This window comes from Neodiprion lecontei, chromosome 3 (assembly GCF_021901455.1).
Source record: "Neodiprion lecontei isolate iyNeoLeco1 chromosome 3, iyNeoLeco1.1, whole genome shotgun sequence".
Classification (NCBI taxonomy): domain Eukaryota; kingdom Metazoa; phylum Arthropoda; class Insecta; order Hymenoptera; family Diprionidae; genus Neodiprion; species Neodiprion lecontei.
Genome location: NC_060262.1, coordinates 30061609 through 30083070, shown reverse-complemented (window position 1 = coordinate 30083070; position 21462 = coordinate 30061609). Strand labels below are relative to the sequence as shown.

Below are 21462 nucleotides of genomic sequence, written 5' to 3'. Positions count from 1 at the left end.
AGCACACCAGTCCGCAGTTCGGTAGTCGCGGTATATTAACGAACTTTCGTAATTTCTCCCCGCGTGCATACGTATGTGTGAGACGGCTACTACTCCATGTACGTGTGAAACTAATACCGGTATAAATCACGGGGCAGAGAAAATGTACTGGCTGCAGGTTAAAAGTTTCGTGGTAAACATTTCCTGTTGACTGTCCCGTATCTGCGAATCGGTAGATTGTACACACTCGTAGGATCTAGCGACGAAGGTGGTGCTACGAAATAGCCAAATCTGACTCGAAATATGCCGAATCAAGCCAAGCCGGAATTGACTATTTTCGAAACGTTATAGGGAACACGTTTTACGACGTTGGAAAATCTGAAATTACAGAAAATTTATCTCTCGGTTGACGATTGTATAACGTTTTCGGCGGTAAAAAATTTGCACCACAGCACAAGGTTGTCTAAAGGGGTAGAGAAAGTAAATAATGAATTGAGATAAAAATTGAATCAAATCGGCGTTAAATTCTCGCATGCGTCAACGATGTTAAATAGAAGCAAAAAAGCGGGGCGGATTATATAGGCGAGAATACATTATTATACACACAATATTTCGGAAGTCATAGATAACCCAACGTTCAGCTGCCCAATAGCCGTCGTCTGGAATGGCCTTACACGTAAAAAAAAATTAAAACCAAAAATAAAAATATATCGTCATAGTCTCCGGTAACGTACCTAATTCGAAAAATTTTAAATACCAATACTACAGCGGACACTCTCTCGGAAACATTTTTATAATTTTACTGTCCCGTAAAGTTTAGAAATGACCAAACACGCTGAGTGCTAGAACGACTTCATACATGTGCAGCTACGTTTTCACCCACACGCAGACACTTGTGTGACTTGTGTACGATAATATGTACCTTTACCCACAGGCGTAAGAGGGTGCCTATACATCCGCGAAGAATTAGAAATCGTGTTAAAAATTAAACTATTACCGGTACGTTCACGCGGCATAAATTTGTGATATCCGAAAAAAGTCTTTACAACCGTATAGACTTAATATCGTCGAGAATTATTCTGAAGAGCCAATCAATTAGGTCTACATTATTGTACAATATGCATGTAGGTTCAAACGTTGAACGGTAACGAGCCCAATTTACCGATCGCTTTATACACGCTTTTCAGCAGAATCACAACGGCAGGTGACAGGTCGTGCTAATTGTCATCGCTAATGGCGCGATCCCTAAAGCGTGCAAGCGTAACGCGACGGAAATATTTTTATTTATTTTTTGCGCTTCCGTACGCGTCTATGAAACTCGTCGTGCCTACACATAATGTAGCAGCTTCATCTTGTCCAAATCGTGACACATCGGTATCTTCCGAACAACCTCCTTACAACCTTTTTATATCTTTAATATTTCTGTTCTCCAATAATTACGAAGAAGGAAAATAAGCTACGAGTATGTAATAAAATCAAAATCCGAAGATTAGAAAATAGATGAGGAATTTATCGAGGTTTAATAAGGTCCTTCCTAAAACAGGTGTAGAAACGAAGTTTGATAAATTTAGTGAATTTTTTTCAATTTTCGCAAGTCCAGTTACTTTGTTATTCAAATCTGTGGCCGGGGGGCCGTTGACCAGAAAGTGTTGAAACGGTTATATCGACACTGGATCGCGGCAGCAGCGCGGTCACGGACGCGAGTAGTTCCCTAAGTAACCTTTTCTGTCAGTAGTCATGGACACATCCTATTATCAGCACGCACATGCCCATTAGAATATACCTACCTCCGCAGTGTCGGTCTTTGTATTTCCTATTATTCCCATTTTGTTTCCCCGATATCCCCCCTCCCGCCCTCCACCGATTTCTCTTTTTGTTCCTGGATATTTTTGCATTTTTTTTTTTTTTTTTCGATCCATCTCTCCATTTTACTCGGTGCCGAGGGTGTGTGACGTACGCAAATAGGGTGACAAACGGTGTCGATTCCGCGGCTCGTTTCAATCGCTCCCTTACACGATTCAACCCCAACATACTTTGGGTCGAAAAATGTTTTTTTTTTTTCTTTCTTACCATTCCGTTTCCTGCACTGACCTATGAACATTGCGTCGCGTGTACGAATACAATTGGCATCCGATTTTCCACGGAGTAAAGCTTCCGATCACACGCTCTCGGCTTCGCGTAAGACGGTCATCCTTCGGAGGAATCGACGGCTCGTAGGGATTGGCAGATCGCGGGGTGGCTCGGAGTGAAAAAGGGCGGTCGACGGTGGTCGGGATCGGGAAAATATGAGAGATCTGGTGCAGGGGACCACCTAGCCAGCCTCTCGTTTCTTTCCTGTCCTCCTCACCCCCCTCCAGGACCGCCGTAATCCCACTCCGCGGCATCGCCGCGGTATGAGGCGTTTTCCACCCCTAGTGGGGATGAACGGGGCGCTCCGATTGGCCGTTTGAGGGGCTGGCGCACCCCACCGAGGCTCCGAGGCCCCGCCCATCCCCGCTTCCTCGACCGTCACTCCTCCAAGCCTCGCATCGGACTTTCAGTAGCTCTTAGTTTCAGGTTAGGAGCCTGCTAGGACGGGTCTCTCTTGGAATCGGCTTGAGCGTTGGTCAGGCGCATCGCATCGCGCTGCAGCGACGTTTAACCGAAAGTAAATATCAATTGGCAAGTGAAAACAATACGCGATTGTAACCTGCATAAACTATCGACTGAAGAGGGAATAATGCAAGGACTATTCGTTATCGATCGTTCAGTGTGTATATGAAGTGCAGTTTTCTCAACGATATTAAATATCAAATTTTTTTTAATTCTAATATTACACATGTATATAATTATTCTCCCGACCGGTTCCCGTGACGCGACAGCGGCGCGAATCGATGTATATACTGATTTTTTTCGGAAGCTGCGAAATTGAAAATCTCGAACGTGTTGACCGAGCTCCGGTTAATGCTTCCGATCGGTTATCGCGTGTAATAATTAAAAACTCCCACCCCTCCACACGCGGAGAGGCGATGCAGTGAATGTCGTGCATCCGTACGCATACGCAGTAAAACGAATATAAATAATAAACATCGGAAGGCGGAAGGAAGTTAATTTACACACTTCCAACGAGCGAGCGGGAATAAACAATATTCGGCGTCGCATTGACTGCATGTATTACAAGAGTTTTCGCAGTGTGACACCGATCGACGTGTAGTTATATAGTGAATTGAATTTCGAAGAATCAAGATACCGGAAACGCGACCTCCGATCATCCGCACGCTGTGAAACACCGGCTACCTTCGGCAAAACCGGGAACAAGTGATGAGTGAACTTTGTTACAAACCAACCGTCTTGTACAAACAACGATTATCGCACGCGACGTAATTGGTGAAGAAAAAATTGTCGTTTACCCGGCAATCTGAAACACATGTACCGTAGCAGTGTTGTATCGCAAAGTGCAGCGAGAAGAAAACGACGACGTACTGGTTTTTTTTCAGTTACTTTTCGTTTGGTTTTTCCCTCGTTGACGAAAGTTTCTCGTGCCTCGCGGTAAACGAAAAGGCCGGATAAGACCGGAGTGTCGGGGTTTGGAAAAAAAATAAAAAAATAAAAATAAAGAGAAAAAGTTACGATAATAAAAATGGTGTGAAAAAAATCAGGGGTGATACGTACGTACCGAATAAGCGACGACGCGATGCAGCGGAAAAGGCTGATCGATACGCGTGAACTGTGACAAAGGTAGTTTTCAAAGTTCGGGTGGTGAACTTCACGAATTTTGGAACAACGGAAGTGATAATATGCGTTTTCGTTAACATCTCGCTGAGAGGCTGCTGCGGTGCCTGTAAGAAGCACTTCGCGGCTGAAGAAGAAGAAGAGGAAGAGAAGAAGGAAGGAGGAAAGAAGGAAAAGACTGAGGGTGCAGTGAGGAAACGGAAACCACGGTAAATCGGGAAGGTCGAAGGATAAAGAACCACGGCGGAAAAGGACGAGGCTGTTTATCGGTATACCTGACGATCAGTCAAAGCAATCCGTCAAAGTGGCTTCGTCGTTGGGCCTCCAGGGGCCTTCTGCGCCAATCGGGGCCCAATTATTGGCTTCTGGGGCCGAAGATGCTCCCGCTACGGTTTACCACGCGAACCTCGTAGCTGCAGGCAGCAAGACCTCAGTCGCAGCGGCTCTTCAGCAACCCCTTAACTCCGCGGCAATTGTTAACATGCAGGCCTCCGCGGAGGCCAACTCACTCGACCTACAGGCCATGCAGTCGATGGACTGGCTCTTCAAGAAGGAGAGGATCTACCTTCTCGCCCAGTTCTGGCAGCAGGTAAGAATCTCGAAGATTTCAATTGGGCGTTTAAAAAAAAGAAAGTGGATACGATCCTTGTACGTCGCACCGCGGAGACTTCGATTCGCGAGAAAATTAATAATCGTTCCGCGGTTAGTCGAGGAAACTATTTTCGGGTGAATCGATGATTCGCTTTTGACGAAAGTTATTTACAATTAGGTGAAATACAGGGATTCGGTGATTCGCGAGGTTGAAGTTAGTAACGTTACCGTAACGACACGTTGGGGAAAAAATCACTATTATTTTATTAATTTTACGATAATTCTTGAGGAACTAAGATTTCGAAATGTGAGTGTGTTTTGTTTTATTACGGCTTCCTGAATTTCAGACAGTTCCAAAGTCGCGGAATGACGGTTTTTACTCAGCAACGAGTCGTTGCGATAACGTGACTAACTTCGATATGATAACAATTCAGGATGTAAATGTATCGCGTCGATTTCGAGGCGCGAGTAATACCAGACAGGTGAATTGGTTTGCGAAGGAACGCTGCTTCCGTAAGAAGGTACCTTATACGTACAGAAGCAACGCGGGAAGTTGAAACTCGTGATTGACAGCTAAGTTATTACCAAAGTTATTGCGACATTAATTTCACATGCGGAGATTTCGGATATATAAGCGTATGTATGCGCGCGTAGCGGTATATTAGAAATAGTTGCCAGCTACCGCAGAAGGAAGTTTCCTCTGCAATGATTGATGTAATTCCCGTGAAATATTATTGAATCTCTAACAAGTCTGCGTGCCTGCGAATCTCATTCCACGCAAGCTTCCAACGAGTCGACGAATCTCTTTGAAATTTTCCGCGTCTTCGTCACGGTTGCAAAACCATATCGATAGCGTTTACAGTCGCGGTCACTCGATGCTATATTATCACCGTAATTCACCCCCGATTATTGAACCCGTCGCGACGAATTTATAAGAGAAATATTTGGCTACGAAATGACCGGGTTGGAAGAACATCGGGCGAGTGTGTTTGCCTGTCTTTTTATCGGATCTGCAACGGCGATCAAAGCCCGTACATGTTGGTATAACGATGTACGAGAGATTTAACATTCGGCAAACTGTCGTCAAACGGTAAACGTTGCCCCTTTAAACAAAGTGGTCCAATTAGTTTCTGGAATTAATTTATTCTACTCGCGGTTAGATCTTCCTCCCCTTCTCGCCCCCCGCAGTCGCCTTTCCATCCCGGGAAGAAGAAGAAGGAACCTACCGAACATCTCGCGGGGAGAGAATTGTCGTCGAACGTAGACGCGGGTTCCTCTCTCTTCTCTTCGCTCTCTTTCGTTGTACCTACTCTTTGATCGTACCGCCGCGGAGCGCGTTCGGTTCGGATTCTTTTATCGTACGAATCCGACATCCCGAGGACGGGTACCAACGCGTTACACGTTCTCGAAACGGTTCGACCGACTGTAGGATCACTCTGGCTGAAGACGTCGGGGGGAGATATCGGTGTCTATAAATATTGTCACATGCACGCGGCCGGACGAGAAATTCCTTCCTGGAAATCTTTGACGTTCCCTACAGAGTCGTACAGTGCAGCGTGAGGATGCAGCTGCGGGGAAAATGAGAAAGGAAAAATTGATTTTTGGCAAACGTTCCGCGCGCGGTGCAACGTACCTCGTTGTAAAAAATCTGCGCATTTTATCGACGGTCGTTATAATATTAAATTACGTCGTTCGTCGACGGTGAAGAGAAAAACATCGCCATAACTCTGTCCGTCCGTATGTACAACAGTTTTCTAGAACGCGATTTAATGCTTATTACACATACGCGTGTTTACTTACTCATCTTGGGATTGATTTATAACACTAATACCGTCGAATATCGTGATTTGTCAAACCCGAATCGCGATAGCGTCACCCACCCATAGGCCCTTATCTTTCCGTATACCTGTGATTAAATCTATCGGCTCGCAGACAAAAAAAAAAAAAAAAAACATCACCACCGACAATTGTCATCGGGCATATTCCTCAGGCATTCCCTCAGACCTCAAACACCTCGAAGAGACCAAGTTCGGAGCGCACGGGGTGACAAAACTTTGGCCACAACGGTCGAGGAGGGGGAAACCCCGTACCGACAACTTGACGAAATTCCCGTGCGGTGGCAGCAGCTTCCGCCGCTCTTTGGTTCCGACTGACTGACTCACGCATTGCGTTCGTACAGCGTGCAGCATCCGCGCGTCGCGTCGTCGGCCCGCGATTGCATGGAAATAAAGGGTTCAACGGGCGGCCGGATGAGTTTTACGAACTGGACTATCCTCCCCCTCCCCCTACCCCCCATCCCCATCATCCTCTTATCTACCGCTCCGACTCCGTCTACATCTCCCTAGAATGCAACCGTTAGTAGCGCGGTTAATGAACGTTTTCTAGCCGACCGCAGGTGTCAATGCGTCCGAGATTATATGCACGAGGAGGCGAAGGTGGAGGAGGAGGAGGAGGATGACAGAAATAGCGCAGGCGCTTTATTTCCAGCTGAACGTTTTCATTTGGTTAGTCTAGCTCGGCCCGTCTCTAGTCGTCTATGTCGAGTCTAGGAGGAAAGCGAAGCCCGCGAAACTCGCCCCGGCCTTTCGCGCAAACCCAAACAACGATTATGCGTCTCGGGCGTTTACGGAGAGCTTGCGCGCGCTCTTCCTTCCCACCGTCAACGACGCGGCGACGTCCGACGGCCGGCGTCTCCGCTCCTCCCTCTCCTCCCTCTCCCGGCTCTTCAACCCCTTCGGGACTCTCTCGGGAGCTGCTGCGCTATTTGATTTACAGCTTTGAAATTTTTACGATCCTCGAGCGTCTTCCCCGCGATCTTCGACGACCAGCTGCGTCCGTCAAACATATACACGTGCGTAAGCAGGGGACGTACGAAGCCGCCTGTGCCGACAGATGCTTTCGATTCGAGGATTTACCTATTACGCGGAATGTAAAGTTCGCAGCCTCTCTTTGTGCCGGGACGAATGGAATTGGAGAATCAATTTCACGTCTTGATATCACGCGAAAGCGGTAATTCGTTACCACCGCCAACGGAGCTTAATCCACAACTCCCGTACATTTTCCGTCTATTATAATTTCCTCGCGTGGTGTTTATTTCTGAAATAAGTGATTTGGCTGGTCGTCGAAACGACTCTCAGCGACCTGCCGGCGCGACTGCCGCGGCCAAACAGTGATTCACCCACACTCTAAAAATACACCATATATACGTGTAGTCGTATTTTCCGTCTACCGAACCAACGGACAGACTAACTAACCACTAACTAACCGACCCGCTTCTTCCCTCCCATGCCGCGCGTTTATGGGTAAATACCGAACCGCTCAACGCGCCGATTGTTCTCGGTGAGCAAAAAAAACCGATCATCGTTGTACGTATTTGGTCCGTTCGCTCAATGTTCGATCACTAATAAAAAACAAAGAAGGAAAAATTGAACGAATACCTCGAGAATTGGCACGTTAAAAATTCAATTCTACTACCATACGCGTTATAATGTATCTACAAATGAATTGCAATTTTTCAAACAGTGTAAGCTTTCCTCGAGAGCCTCAAGCATCCGGAACTCCGATTGCAATAACCGTTCGGGAAGTAATACAAACCTGTAAAAATGCCCAGACAATGATCGCGTCCAAGAACATCGCAGCTGGCTGTCAACCGCGGATCGTTGAAGTCGTATCCCGAGGAACAGATGCGTCAGGCACGTGAGACGTTTGGCCCGGGTCGTGACCCGCGACCCCCGAACCTGGCCTCTGGCACCGCTCGAGGATGCCTCGATCCTCTCTGATCTCGCGACGCCGATCCAGCGGCCGAGAGGAGCCGCAGGTGCATGTCGGTGCGATCTCGAAACGGAGCGTAAAGTTGAATGATAATCGCCGGGACCGCCCTCTCGATTTCGTAATGTATAACGCACTATGTATAACGAAGAAAGAATAAGATGGACGGAAAGAAACGAAGCTTGTCTTCTGGATTTATGGTACCGGTCACTACGCCCAGCAGAGCGCGTCCATCTCGCAGACTTACGACGATCAAGTGGCGCGGCGGTCGTTTATAGGAGGACCAGTGGATTCGCTTCTTCGTACTTACCTCTCATTGCCAGCCACCTCTCTCTGGTAATAATACGTACCGACACCTTCTTGACTGGCAGTCTTGCAAGAGCACCAGATTTCATATGGGACATAAGAATCTACTTTCTCACCATTCATCCCGAACATGTTGATGAAATGTATAACCGTTTCTTTAATGCCTCATTCAGGATGGCATATAATTGTAGATTGTTCTGAGGATCCATATGAATTTTGCGGCATATTTTACTCGTTTATTTCCTTCGATCGTTGTGTTTTTTCAGTAACTTATCCAATCGCAGCAGCTGCTTCGGATATAGGTACATTCACGGCAGATTTACTGTCGTTTATATATATTTGTGATTTGTCCGTGGATACGTTATTGACATTTATTGTTTTGTATATTTGGAAACTCTCTCGCACGCCTTGTGTTACAATAATACGTGTAACAGGAATATGTATACGCGTAGGTGAGCAAGGAATAGGCTCGTACAATATACTTTTCTGGATTAAGACTCGTGAGTGTATAATGGTGTTAGAGGCATAAAGCATCGCGTTAAAGTTGTTTTAGCCCACGGATCGAGCCGGCCGACGTGACCCGTACCCGAAAACAAAGAACTCCTTTGGTACTTCACACACTAAACTGATTTCGAACACGCTACCGGTAATATGAGTACGCGTATAGGTATACGCTATTTTATACATACACGTTTATACACGTATGTACACATGTATGTATAGTGCCTGCATGCGTGTTCCGTACAAGAAAAGAAAAGTGTGCACAGGTCGGTTTTTAACGAAACGTTCCTCGGAACGTGTCACTGCAGCGCACAAATATCTTATAAACTATACGAGTAATTTTATCTTGTGTTATTAGTTGATTATCGTGGCTAATTGTTTGAAAATATTTCTTAATCAGCCGCGAGTCTGCTATATATCATGCTGCCTCGCTGTCGAGCGGAATAAAACGTACGTATGTATTATACGATCCAATTGGGTCTTGATTATCTCAATTCCACCATCGCAACGCCGGAAGGATTGTCCCAATCAAGATAAGACGATTAAATTTAATGGTTTTTCAAGTGGTTCGAAAAATGTTGTGCTCGTGGGCCAAGAAAAAATGAAATAATTTATGTATGTATATGAGAGCTGGGTAGAGGTGCGAAAAATTAATTATAGCTGATTAGTCGAAGCGAATTTCATTTGTTTTAAACTCGCTCCCGCGTATAAGAAAGGGTTTCGAAAGCGTGCCGGGATCGTATACATATTTATAACCTTTGAAAAACCCTTTCCTCTAATTGTCACATTGACGGCAATTTCCCACCAATATATTAATGGAGTGTAGGTACGCGTAATAAAATAAATGAAAAACAAAATATACGAAATAAATAAACGACGAGAAAATAAAAACAGCCTCGGATATTAATTGGAACTCTACGGTTCGTTGAGAGTACATAATGTTTAACGGAGTTGTACATTTTATATTACACGTGTATACCTACGACCTATACGCCCCGGAGAAAAAATATTTCGAACGAGATACGTGGCTCAGAGTTAAGAAATGCGATACATAAATTGTTGTGTATATTTATATTAACGAATGCTGCTCCCTAACCGCAATTAAAATCCTAAAACCGAAGAGAGCGCTGTGGCGAAACGATTGATAAGTTTGCAGGAAGTAGCGCTGCGGCACGAACACCCAGTCTCCTCTGATAACCGATTTCCCCGCTATAATAAACTTGTTTTCAGCATATGCATGCATGTGTATCATTACACCGTAATCGAGAGCTCACCGCGCGCAACATAAAATCATTTAGCGTTACTTTGAATTACATATCGGTCAATTTTTCTTTATCGCTGTATAATCTCTCTCTACTTCCTCTCTTTCCTCTCTATTTTTTACCGACCTAAGGTTGTAACATTCCACTTACACGTACGCCATTCCCTCCATTCGTACAACTTTCACGTAATATGCCTATACATTTCCGTTCAATTCGTCGATCACGTGGTGAAACATATCTTATATCTCCGTCCCGAACATAATGAATTGTACATTCGTTTGTTGCACAAACAGAGAACTCGTGGATTAAATTTATTAAAAATTGAATTCAGTTATTACTGCGATACAATTATATTTTAACAAAATACGAAACGAATTGCTGATTGTTTTGTACTTTTTTTCTTGTTTTTATACATCAGTCGAAACGATATCGGTACGCAATTGTTGTATACTGCGCAGTTGGCATAATGGGGAGACGGCGAAACTTACAATTGCCGAGTAAATTTAATTGACGGAAGTGTAAGCGATAAAAAGTATAGCGGCGCGTGGCCCGCAGGCACCTGTATAATTCAACGTCAATCCGTTCCAGCATCCCAATGGAATCGGTTTTAACCTGCCCCGGGGATTATTCGATTAAATTAGCTGCGATCGTTGTCGCGTAGGTGCAGCGATCACGAACCGGTACGTTTGAAACGCGCGTGGAAATTTGAACCGGAAGTGACACAGTCCGCCGATACTTGACCAGACAGCGTACTACGTAGTTCGCGGGGAATCTCGGGATTTCTTATCAACGATGCTCGAGGAAGAACACAACCGCATCGACTATCGTACATTTTCACGAATGTTCGTTGAACGATACAAGTCTTGCGTTATCCCCGCAGAGTCGGTTCGCTGCTTGACATGCCTAGGTGGTATAGGTGTGTATACGTGTATATATATAACATATGGTACCTACGTTGATTTTTAAATTGTATTTATTGGCTCCCAACGATTGAACGTAATTGAATCAAGCATAGGGTTATTTACGAACAGTTAGCGGTCGTCCCATCTATCCATTCATCCGTTTGTTCCTTCATTCATTCATCATTCACGAACGCAGCGGCGAATAGCTTCTGGGACGTTATAGTAGCTATACCAGTAGTAAAAGGTCCATTCAATTGATCAGTGATTGTCTAAATTATAAGATTGCCATACAATGGCTCTCATCTCGTTCTATTGGGGTCCGCACGGCCTCCGCCGCGTTCGCTCGTTGCGTCATCGCTTAAAAACCAGAATTAAATCGTTAATTCATAGACTATAAGCACGTTGTAGGTACCTATAACGCGAAAACTGATTGTTCCGATCATGTAACATACACGCGTGAAACGAGTGCGCATCTACAATTATACAAAATAATCGATACGATTGTTACGGAGAATTAAATAATCAATTAAATAAATAAATAAATAAACAAACACCGCCCGTCTTATGCGACATTGTACTTCCTGTTGTTTTTTTCTTCGATATTCCATAATCGCCGTATAGGATGTACATTCATACCCGCGATATCATATTATATTCATCGTGGAAAATTATATCGAAAAAATATTGTACATATTATTATATATTCAAACAACATTACTAATATACCGCGAGCTTGTGCTGGCGCAGTGAAGTATGCAATGCGCGTGCGAATGGGCGTTTTTTTGTATCGTAATTAAACACGGCGATACGTTATGCGCACATAAGTATACTCGCGAATGCGCACGATGCAGTTTGAGCGTGTTTTCCGTGAGGCTTAGGCCGCGAAATGGACTGGCAGAAACTACGCTCCGCGGGTATCCGTAGTTCTACACGTATGCGCGTTCGGAAACCGGATTAGGTAATTACTGCACTTCCGAAATGGGATAATGGCTCGAGGTATAGGGCCGTCTCGTGTCCGGCTAACTACACTTCTACGATCGCGGGGAGGGAAGAGGAGAGTAAAGAGCTACCCAAATTAGTCGACAACGCACTGTTAGCTCAGAAGTTTATTTTCCTCCTAATTGAATCAGTTCGTTTGCAACTCGCCTAATGCATTCAAACCTCCAGTATACTACACCCGGTATATTACACTTTCTGCACTTCCGCACACCGCGATCCGTCCCACTACACACTGTGTAACGTACCCGTGACGTCATAACGAGCGTCATAACTCGCCCGTAGCTCTGCCCGTACGGCTAGCGTTATAAAGCCTGCTTCCGTTCGACCTAATCCTAATCGACGGATCGGTGCTCCGCAGTCTGCTGATCGCGAGTCTCACGAGCCGCGCGACACACCCCTACGAATGCGGAAAAACGATCGACCCTTTGAAAATTTGAGTATTGAAAGTGAAGGTAAAGAGACAATCTGCCGCGACGACTCGAGGGCTATGCAAGTGCAGCCGAACTTGGCGCAAGGTTGATAGGAGAAAAAACAATGCGAGTGCGAGGGCTACTCGAGGGGCAGCAGGCCGGAAGAGGCAGGAGGAATAATACACTCCATGGGGAAACCCACGGAGACCCCTTATTGTAGGTGGGGAAGCACGTGTCCGGGAACAGGTGCCTCATTGTTTGTCAGCCGCAACAGCCACGCGGTTCTTTCCGCATTTACTGCAAATAAACGTTGCGTTGGCGCAAAATCCTCGTTCGCCATTTATCGTTGGACGGACTGTTACGTCCTGGAAGTTTTCACGGGTATTAGGTCCTTTTACAGTTTTCAATAACTTAACCCCTTTACCGCCCATCGGAACGAGGGATGCATTCAATTTCATTCAATAATTCACAATTAATTTTCAGTCACGGGCTTAACCTGCTGCATTGCAGCTTGTATAACGGCTCTTGAGATTTATCTGATAATTATTCGTGTCCTGATCATGGAAATTCGAAAAAATTTAAGACTCAAGAATACACGATGAAGCCCTTGACTCGCTTATGTGGTGTTTATAATCGTTTCACCAAAAGTACGTCAAACGATTCGTTAAGTAAAATTCAGAAAATTTCTATGCAACGGATGTCAGAGATTATAATTGCGACAGCAAGCAGCAATTTCGAAAATTGATCAGATTTGTTTTTTCTGGGGAAACATTTTATCTGTACAAAATATTAATATACGTATACCGCGTTCTGCTGAATGTACACTCGAGATTTGCAGATGAAAGAAATAATTCTATCAGTTCAAGTTACATGAGAAAATCTGCAAGTTGTCTTATTGTGAGAATTCATATTTTTTTTCTCGACATTCCCGGACGCGGTTACTGCAGTGGTTAGACAATTCTAACAAGTGGAAACTTTTTGTCTCATGTTTAGAAAAATATGATATGTATATATATATATATATAAATTTATATATGTATATATATATATATATACATACATATATCGATATAATCGTATACGTGCACATGTGCAGGCACCGAAGTAATAGTCAGGGAGACGTGTAGATCCGTGAATGATGCTAACTGCGAGAAGAGAGAGAGAGAGTTGATCATGAAACCGATTCGTCGGATATACGCATAGTTTGGGTCGGTTCACACGCGGGGAGAAACGTGCTATGCATATGGGCTCGCATCCCAAGTACAAAGGCTGATCCATAAAACATAAAACGCAAAAAATAAAGGAACCAATATATCAAGGCATGTGTGCTGTACGCTGCGCCGTCCTCCTCGTCGGCGTCGTCGTCGTCGTCGTCGTCATTCTCGCCGGGCGCGCATTCAGAGCGAAAACCAGTTTGCTGGTGGGGACCCGATTCCTTTTTGAATGGCAATGCCAGTCTGCTCGCTACGCTCTGTCATTTGCATAGATTTCAGTTTGTCGGTGTTGATCTGCATATCGGGTGTCGTTAATATTAGGCGCGCGTATACCCGCGTATATGCACGTACCTTACAAATATATATGTATGTATGTTGTATATATACGTATTGGCATGTACCCTCTCACCGGCTGCCACCTATGTCCCTCTCCCTTTCCGCAAGTTTGTCGTTATAGGTACGTATAGGAGGAAGTGAGATACGAACTTGCGTTTTCATGTTTTCTTTTTCCGCCGCTGCTTCAGTCTATGCTTAGTTCCCCGCCATTTAAGGACACTATAAATCAAACTACAGAGTCGAAATCCCGCCAATATATATTTCAGCCGATTATCCATTGTGACAGGAAAAAATTATAACCAACGTGATTTCATTCTCTGTAAATGAAGAATTTCCACAAATCACGATGGATTCAAGTAGAGTACAATTAAACTTGGAAAACTCCGTGATTAATGTTTATTTATTATAATTACGTATATAAATATTGTATATATATATATATGTATATTTTCTCACGTATCCTGCGGTTGATTTAATACTATTCCTTCGACTAATAATGATTCTGGTGTTTTGCCCCTCTTCTTCTGTGTTTCTTCTGCCACCGGAGATGCGGTGTCACTTATACCTATATGTAGCACAAAGACGCGCGATAAGATGAAATATTATCAAGATTGTTTCCATATTTGGAAGCTGCTCTTGGGTTTCACACACGTATAAAACCGTTATACAATAAAGCTTCTCGCTTATACGTTATACACTTATATGTAACGTGTAACCTCACGGTCATCGTCAGTCTGCCGCAGAACTGATAACGGCCGAAACCGGTCTCGTCGTGAATTACTCGAGTCATTTACGTGATCGTTTTACACCGATATATACTTCGGTCGAGGTATACAATGATTAAAGATCAGTGCACCGATTACGAGGTATCCAAAAATTAAAATTGTACGCCAGAGATGAAATGCGATGGTTGAATTTTCGGACCAGGTGCATGACAATTCTAGCCCGGATAGAATTTAATTTCCATACCCACGGAGGTTACACGATACTCAACAGACGAAGGGAATTTATCTGCCGCATCTCTCCCTCTCTTTTCCTCGGGTTATTTGGCTTCCGCTCAGGACCAACGTCGAATTCCTTCCTCCTCCTTCTCGTTCTCCTCGCCCTGCATCCTAGCAACTGAAGCAGCTTTCTGTAACACGCCGAAAGCTGCACCTACTCTTTATGCGTTTCGGAAGTAGAAAAACAGAAGACTCGCGATCAGGCATCGTTAAGATAACTGTGGGGCGCATGCGTCGGGGGCGTAGCGAGGTCACCGACCGGAAGTCGGAAGTGGGGAGTATAAGTCCTTCGTAAGTCATTAAGCCTTCTCACATCGCGTCTCAATCTTTCTGAAACTCTGCAATCTCGGCCGTGTACGCGACGTGTAAGTTTTCCTGCATCCGCCACTCCGCAGCCACGCTGCAAATGGAAGATGAACCTTCCGAATAAATTACTTTTTTCGTTCTCCCTTGTTTACCGCAAAAATTTTGTCCCAATTACTCGTTTCGCGCGATTTTCTTTCGCAACACGAGCGAGCTCTCGTGCGATTTTACACCGCAATCTTCATCGTAAAACCCTGCAGCGTTAAGGACGGTGATGTGTGAACTGCGTTGCTTAATAACCCGTATCTAGTAGGCCGTCACTCTGTATAGTTGGTCGTGGGTGTGGAAGCGGAGCATACGTAATTCGACGATTCTAATTACCAACAAAGAATTGCAATTAGAAAGTGTTTTAATTGAAAGTATTTCACAATATTGCGTAAACTTGTACCGTGCACAGAGGCGCTGCGGAAGACTTGATTTACCGTTTACAGCTACGGTATTACATTATACCGACTGTTTCACCTTTTTTTTTTTTTCTTTAACATATATCAAAGCCAATATAAATTGTCGATATCGTGGCAGAATGTTTTTTCCAGCACATTTTTTTTTTTTTTCTTATTATATATTATATATATGTATATCCGTGAACGGCTTGACTGTCATTTTCAACGTAATGTGTAGATTTGTTTGGGATTAACTCGTTCAGCTAACAATTGCAACTTTCAACTTTCTATGTACTTGACAGGATTCTCAATTTCATTTTCACGTTCTGCTTCACGAAACTTAGCCACCAGATAAAAAAAGTGAACGAAACTAACCGACCAACACCTATTTATACGTGTGCCGGACTTAAATTCCCAGCTTACGGTTAAATTCAGCTTCGCAGAGGGGAGTCAAAAGGGGCGACTCAACTTGCGAAATCGTGAAAGTTTACTCTGATGGATCTTGACCAGCACTTCTCCTCCGTAAAGTCCTTGACCTTCGCAAAGTATTATGACCCGTACAACATATTATACGTATACAGTTTCAGCTGCAAGTATACGTATAGCTAGGTATTCATGCAACCCAAAAGCGTGGCGAGTTGAAATTGTCGAGAGGCGCTAATTGGCTTCTGCGGCGGTTATACATAAGACGGGGATCCTCTCCTCCTCCGCGCGGTCCAGCTGTCGTAAAGTTTTCTTTTGAAAAAAAATTGAATGAAAAAAGCACGAAGCGAAGCCCCCAGAGATTTCGGGTGATTCGAAGAATTTCTTTTGAGCGTATGGACCAGATGTAGATACCTATGCAAGCTAAAACCTCTTCACTTTTTGAAGGTCCATATTACATAGAGAGCTTGCGGAGCAGAGACTCGATTTTTCGCAGTTTTCCAGCGTTTTTTCTTTCACCCTCGTCGATTTGTCCGCATGAACGCGCTCCGAGCGGCTGAAAGGGGATGCGGACGGTTTCCTTATACCAGTTCGAGGGTGAATATTGATGGAGTTTGGGGTAGGTAAGTCTATGTAAAACCGATAATCTCAAAACGTCTTTACGGTGTTAAATTGATACTTGAAATCCTACCGGCTGAATGAGCTTTATACTGAACCACCGTGTGGTTTAAAACGCTGCTATATACATATACATACATACATGCGCAGGGTAATTCCGGGTGAGATGGTCATAGGTAAGAGATGCTCGCAGTATAGACACAAATATGCTTATTTAGTTACCGTGATATTTCATCAACGTTTCTTTTCCACTGTCGTTTTAGTTTGACATTCCTTCTGCTCGTGTATAGTTGTTATTTTTATTTCTGGTTTCTCGACCGAATTAAACCCGTGACCAGCTAACGTATATATACTTCACGTTATACCTATGTATAACATTGCACACAACGTATAATCTATAACGTCCCATCGAACGGGCGTTAATTAAAACGCGTTGACGTCTATTATTCTTTTCGCTGACCCGAGAAATATATTAACGACCAATATCTGTCAAATCCTCTCCCTTCCTCTCTCTCTCTCTTGCTCTCGTTTTCCCTCATTTATAGAAACGGTGATAGAAATACGTATATCCTGGACATTTAAGCAAACAACGTACATCGTTAATACTACAACCGTTTCCTCCATCGGTTTGTGTTTGCCACGATTTTCCGAAATAATATATTACGACTAACCGAAGTGTAGGCATATATGTTATTATACGTACGAACTTTTACGCACACTTAACAGGTTGATTTATTTAAATTAGATGAAGAACCAACGTTTTCACACACGTGCATTGTGAAAAGCTCGAATTATGTCAGCTTGATCGTCGGACGACGGCACAAGTCGTCGAGCTTCATAAGATCGTTTCCCTAATCCCTCGAGCTTATCGTTAGGAAAGCTGCAGCATCAACCTGCAAAGCTAGCTCGCGTCATCCCAGATATCGTCTTATGCTGCAGTGTGCGCGTGTGTGTTTGACTCATTCGGAACGTCATTGATCCCGGGTTTCAATTTTAATCCTCACCCAGCAGTCAAATATCACGAAATTCGTGATTTACCTGTTACATAAGGGGATTTCCTCCATCCTGGTAATCTGTGAAATCAATCAATAACTGTATTAGAGAAACCTGCGTACCTACATTATGACCGTTGTGCATACATTATCCATAATATTATGACAGCTGATGACGGGCCTTCGCCGGTGTAGTTTTCGCCTATTTTGAACGGTAATTCAACGACCAGATGTCGTTCTTGATATATATGTTAGATTTACTTGCGTACTTACTCCTTTCCAATAACATGTACGCAATTTCGTAGCTGTAATGACGTTTGTGAATTCGCTGAGCAGATAGGTAACCGTGTGCAGAAAAGCGGCGTGACACGAAGACCGAGAGACAAATAGAAAGAAGAGAGAGACAGAGAGAGAGAGAGAGAGAGAGAGAGAGAGAGAGAGAGAGAGAGAGGGAGAGGATCCGCGTGCACCACCACGTGGCGCCACGATTAAACCCCTCCTCTACCCCGCCCCTTCTCTCCCTCCACGGTACGCTCACCCTTCAGAGGATCTCACTTGAGTTGCGATATCGCCAACGTACCGGCTCATCCTGTGCAGCTCGTTCTAAACGTCTCCATTTTCATCTGTATTAAACGGTTTTTTTTTTTTTTTTTTCTTTATTTATAGTCGTGCTCTAAATTTGCGCGCAAGATGTCGGAGAAGTGGAATCTGACCAATTCAAAGTAGGTATACGTATAATGTGCGAATGAATGAAGTAAGTAGCGGGAAATCAAGCGAAAACCGCATTTCAAGACAATGCGTTGCATGTATCGAAAATACAGAGTTTATAATCTTGGTGCAGCCATTTTTGTGTTCAGTCAATAATAGATTGTGTAAAATTTTTCACGCTCATTCAGATAACGTAGCTTATACCCCCTTAAACCGAACGACTGGCAAACCGTTGCGGAACACCCGGTCACCGTGTATAATAAGCGTATAAATATAGGGGTCACAGGGTGCCCTGAAGATACACGTGTGCAAGGGTCGACATCGCCGCCATCGATGAAAAATCTATACGTGCATACGTGTATACTGTATATATGAGGTGCAAAATGGCTGACAATGAGCGGTACAAGCAGTACAAGTGCTAGCAAGATCGAACACACGTACCGCAGTTTGATAGTTATCTATTTTATTTTGCCATGCATCGTTGAAATCGTCGATCGACAGCAGCTGCCCGTGCCTAACATTCAACGGAATTCAAGATCGTCCTGTTTTTATATACGATGTTATTATAAAATACAGCCGTCTGTGTGTGTAATTCCAGTATTATGCACAAAGCTCGCGTGATGAATTCATATTTGATCGTTTCTTCTTTCGCCTATGTAGTTTCCCAAATCCGGTGTGGGGCCGAAATTATTGTTCACCAATTGAAACTCGATAGACAATATTATACGTACAACGCGTTAAAGTGCCTGGTATGCATTTACGAAAAATATCAAAATTGTTTTCTAACTTTTTATTTACTTTTATAGGTTGTTCTTTTTCCCCCAATCAGATTGTTTCGTTACGTCTGTTCACCTCCGTTTCTCTCTTTACCTCCCTCGCTCTCTCCTTCTTTATCCCTGACCTCACGCCTCGTGCACCGATGCGTGAATCCTCCAGCTCGACCTACGGTCAGCAAAAGTTGGCGTCTTGTACCTTTCGCCTTAGGTCAGCCTAGCTCATTTACCCGCGCGTGGATCACTCGTTATGCGTACAACCTGCACGATTATCACCTCTTTCGATACGCCGTCAATTTGCAATATTCCTGCTCGAATATCACGTTGCATCCCACAAGTGCGTACGCATCAGAAGCTGAAAAGCTGCTGACAGCCGCGTCTTCCATCCGCCAATAAGTCACGTGTTTCCTTGTACGTAGATTGCAGGCATACTCGTCTGAATTACCTTTAACCGCCTGTCTCTGTCAAGCTGCTTTAGCGAGCGGCAACACTGCGATGTGCAACATACTTGTGTTCGACACATTTACATATTACTTTCTGCATATTACGTAAGGTATGCGCGTCGCGTGCTATTTTCACCGTAAGTGTAGGTGCAAAACATCAACACGTGGCGCCACGTACGAGAGTATAATTATCGTTGAAAACTTATTCCGCCAGCGCATGAATAGATATACGTTATACTATATACAACATACATATCTGCAAGGAGTTACGATGCCGTTTAATATGGTTAGCACAGGTTTTACACTATTTTTCGATTCAATTCAAAGACTAGAGATTTTGAAAGAAGTATGACGATACGGGGAGAAGATTATTGAAAATTCTGAACGAAGGCGTAAGAAGGAAAAAGAAATGCGTGCACAATGGGATAATTTAGAGAAATGAAATGAATGGCCAGAAGAGAATAAAAGAAAATTGATACCCCATGCGACAAAAGATATTCTGTACCTGCAGTGTGTAACGTATTGTACGTACTAATAAAACTTCCATCTGCGCTGCCCACGGTAATCTCCATTCAGCGGCATGCGTTGCACGCGATTCGGCTCGAATGAATAAAACAAAATTTGATAATCGAATACGATATTTTGGGGGAGTATATCGTATTACACCGGTACTGCGTTACGTGTATGCACGCTTGTCGTTTACAGATTTCAAAAAATTCGATATCTCGGTGTGTGTTTTTTGACCAAGTTCGTCCGAAACTTGGAAGTGCAGATATCATAAGGTGTGTGTGAAAAAAATCAGAAAGAGACAAGAATGAAACAGAGACGGGCTGTTGGGCTAACTCGGTGGAAGGTGTATCATCGCACATACCTACCTACCTACCTACCTACCTTCGACGCACGCACACAAGCGTAATCGTCTTGCCTGCCGCGTCGTGCGGACGTACCTACGTATAGGCGTAGAGAGAGGCGTGGTTTAAAAAAGGGGGCGGGTCCCTCTCTCGGTATAGTTTCCCCTTCCCACGTCGCGAGGCATCGAACTCAGGACCGGGAGCAAGCGGGCGAACGGTGGAGTCCTTTTCTCACGCCGGCACCACCACCACCACCACCACCAACGACGCTCGACGTCCGACGTCCGACGCCGCGGCGCTTTGACGCTCCTCCACTCGTCGAAACGAGATGCGAAGATGGCACGCCGCGGAGGAGGGAGCGAGCTACTCGATACGATCCGTTCTTTGTCCGCGGATTCCGTCTTACGTTACCTCGTACGTACTTACCGCCTTACACTCTCGGCGTGTCGGCGCGTCGGATTGACGCACGCATCGCCGGTGTCGCCTCCTCACGTCGTCCGTCGTGCCTTTGCAGCGTGGATCCGAGGACCGTGAAAGCCGGCCAATCACAGCCTCGGATTTTATCTCGATACCGCGTCTATCTGCCGCGGTGGCCTACCGTCGGTTCTTTCATCCTTGTTTCGCCTCACGGATACCGACTCTGCGAAAGTTATGCCAAGAAGCGAGCGGGGACGCCGCTCTCTTTCCAGCCTCGGGCACAATACGTTACTGTACAATGCATCTGTGACATACGCGATGGGAATAATGATCGTGGCCGATGCGTGGTGTACCGCATATTATTTGTTTATATTACTTGTACGCGTTCATTCGGACAAAACGATGCAGTAGAGGGGATTACGAGGATCGCTCTCGGTCATTTATTCATTTTTTTATTCTTTTTTTTTTTTTTTTTCTTATGTATATCGTCTTGGCCGCGAGAATCTATGGG

General features: G+C 44.5%; 1 protein-coding gene across 8 annotated transcripts in view; it reads left to right on the top strand.

Annotated features, from left to right (window-relative positions):
• Positions 1-21462, top strand: part of LOC107225756 (homeobox protein cut) — a 94419-nt gene that overhangs the window by 3000 nt on the left and 69957 nt on the right. For 7 of the 8 annotated variants that reach the window (XM_046733460.1, XM_046733456.1, XM_046733459.1 and 4 more), the window contains exon 2: positions 2523-4279. In XM_046733460.1, the coding sequence (XP_046589416.1) occupies positions 4172-4279 (108 nt within the window). In that variant the 5' untranslated portion in view covers positions 2523-4171. The remainder of the gene's footprint in view (positions 1-2522; positions 4280-21462) is intronic. The other variant, XM_046733453.1, reaches the window with a different exon arrangement.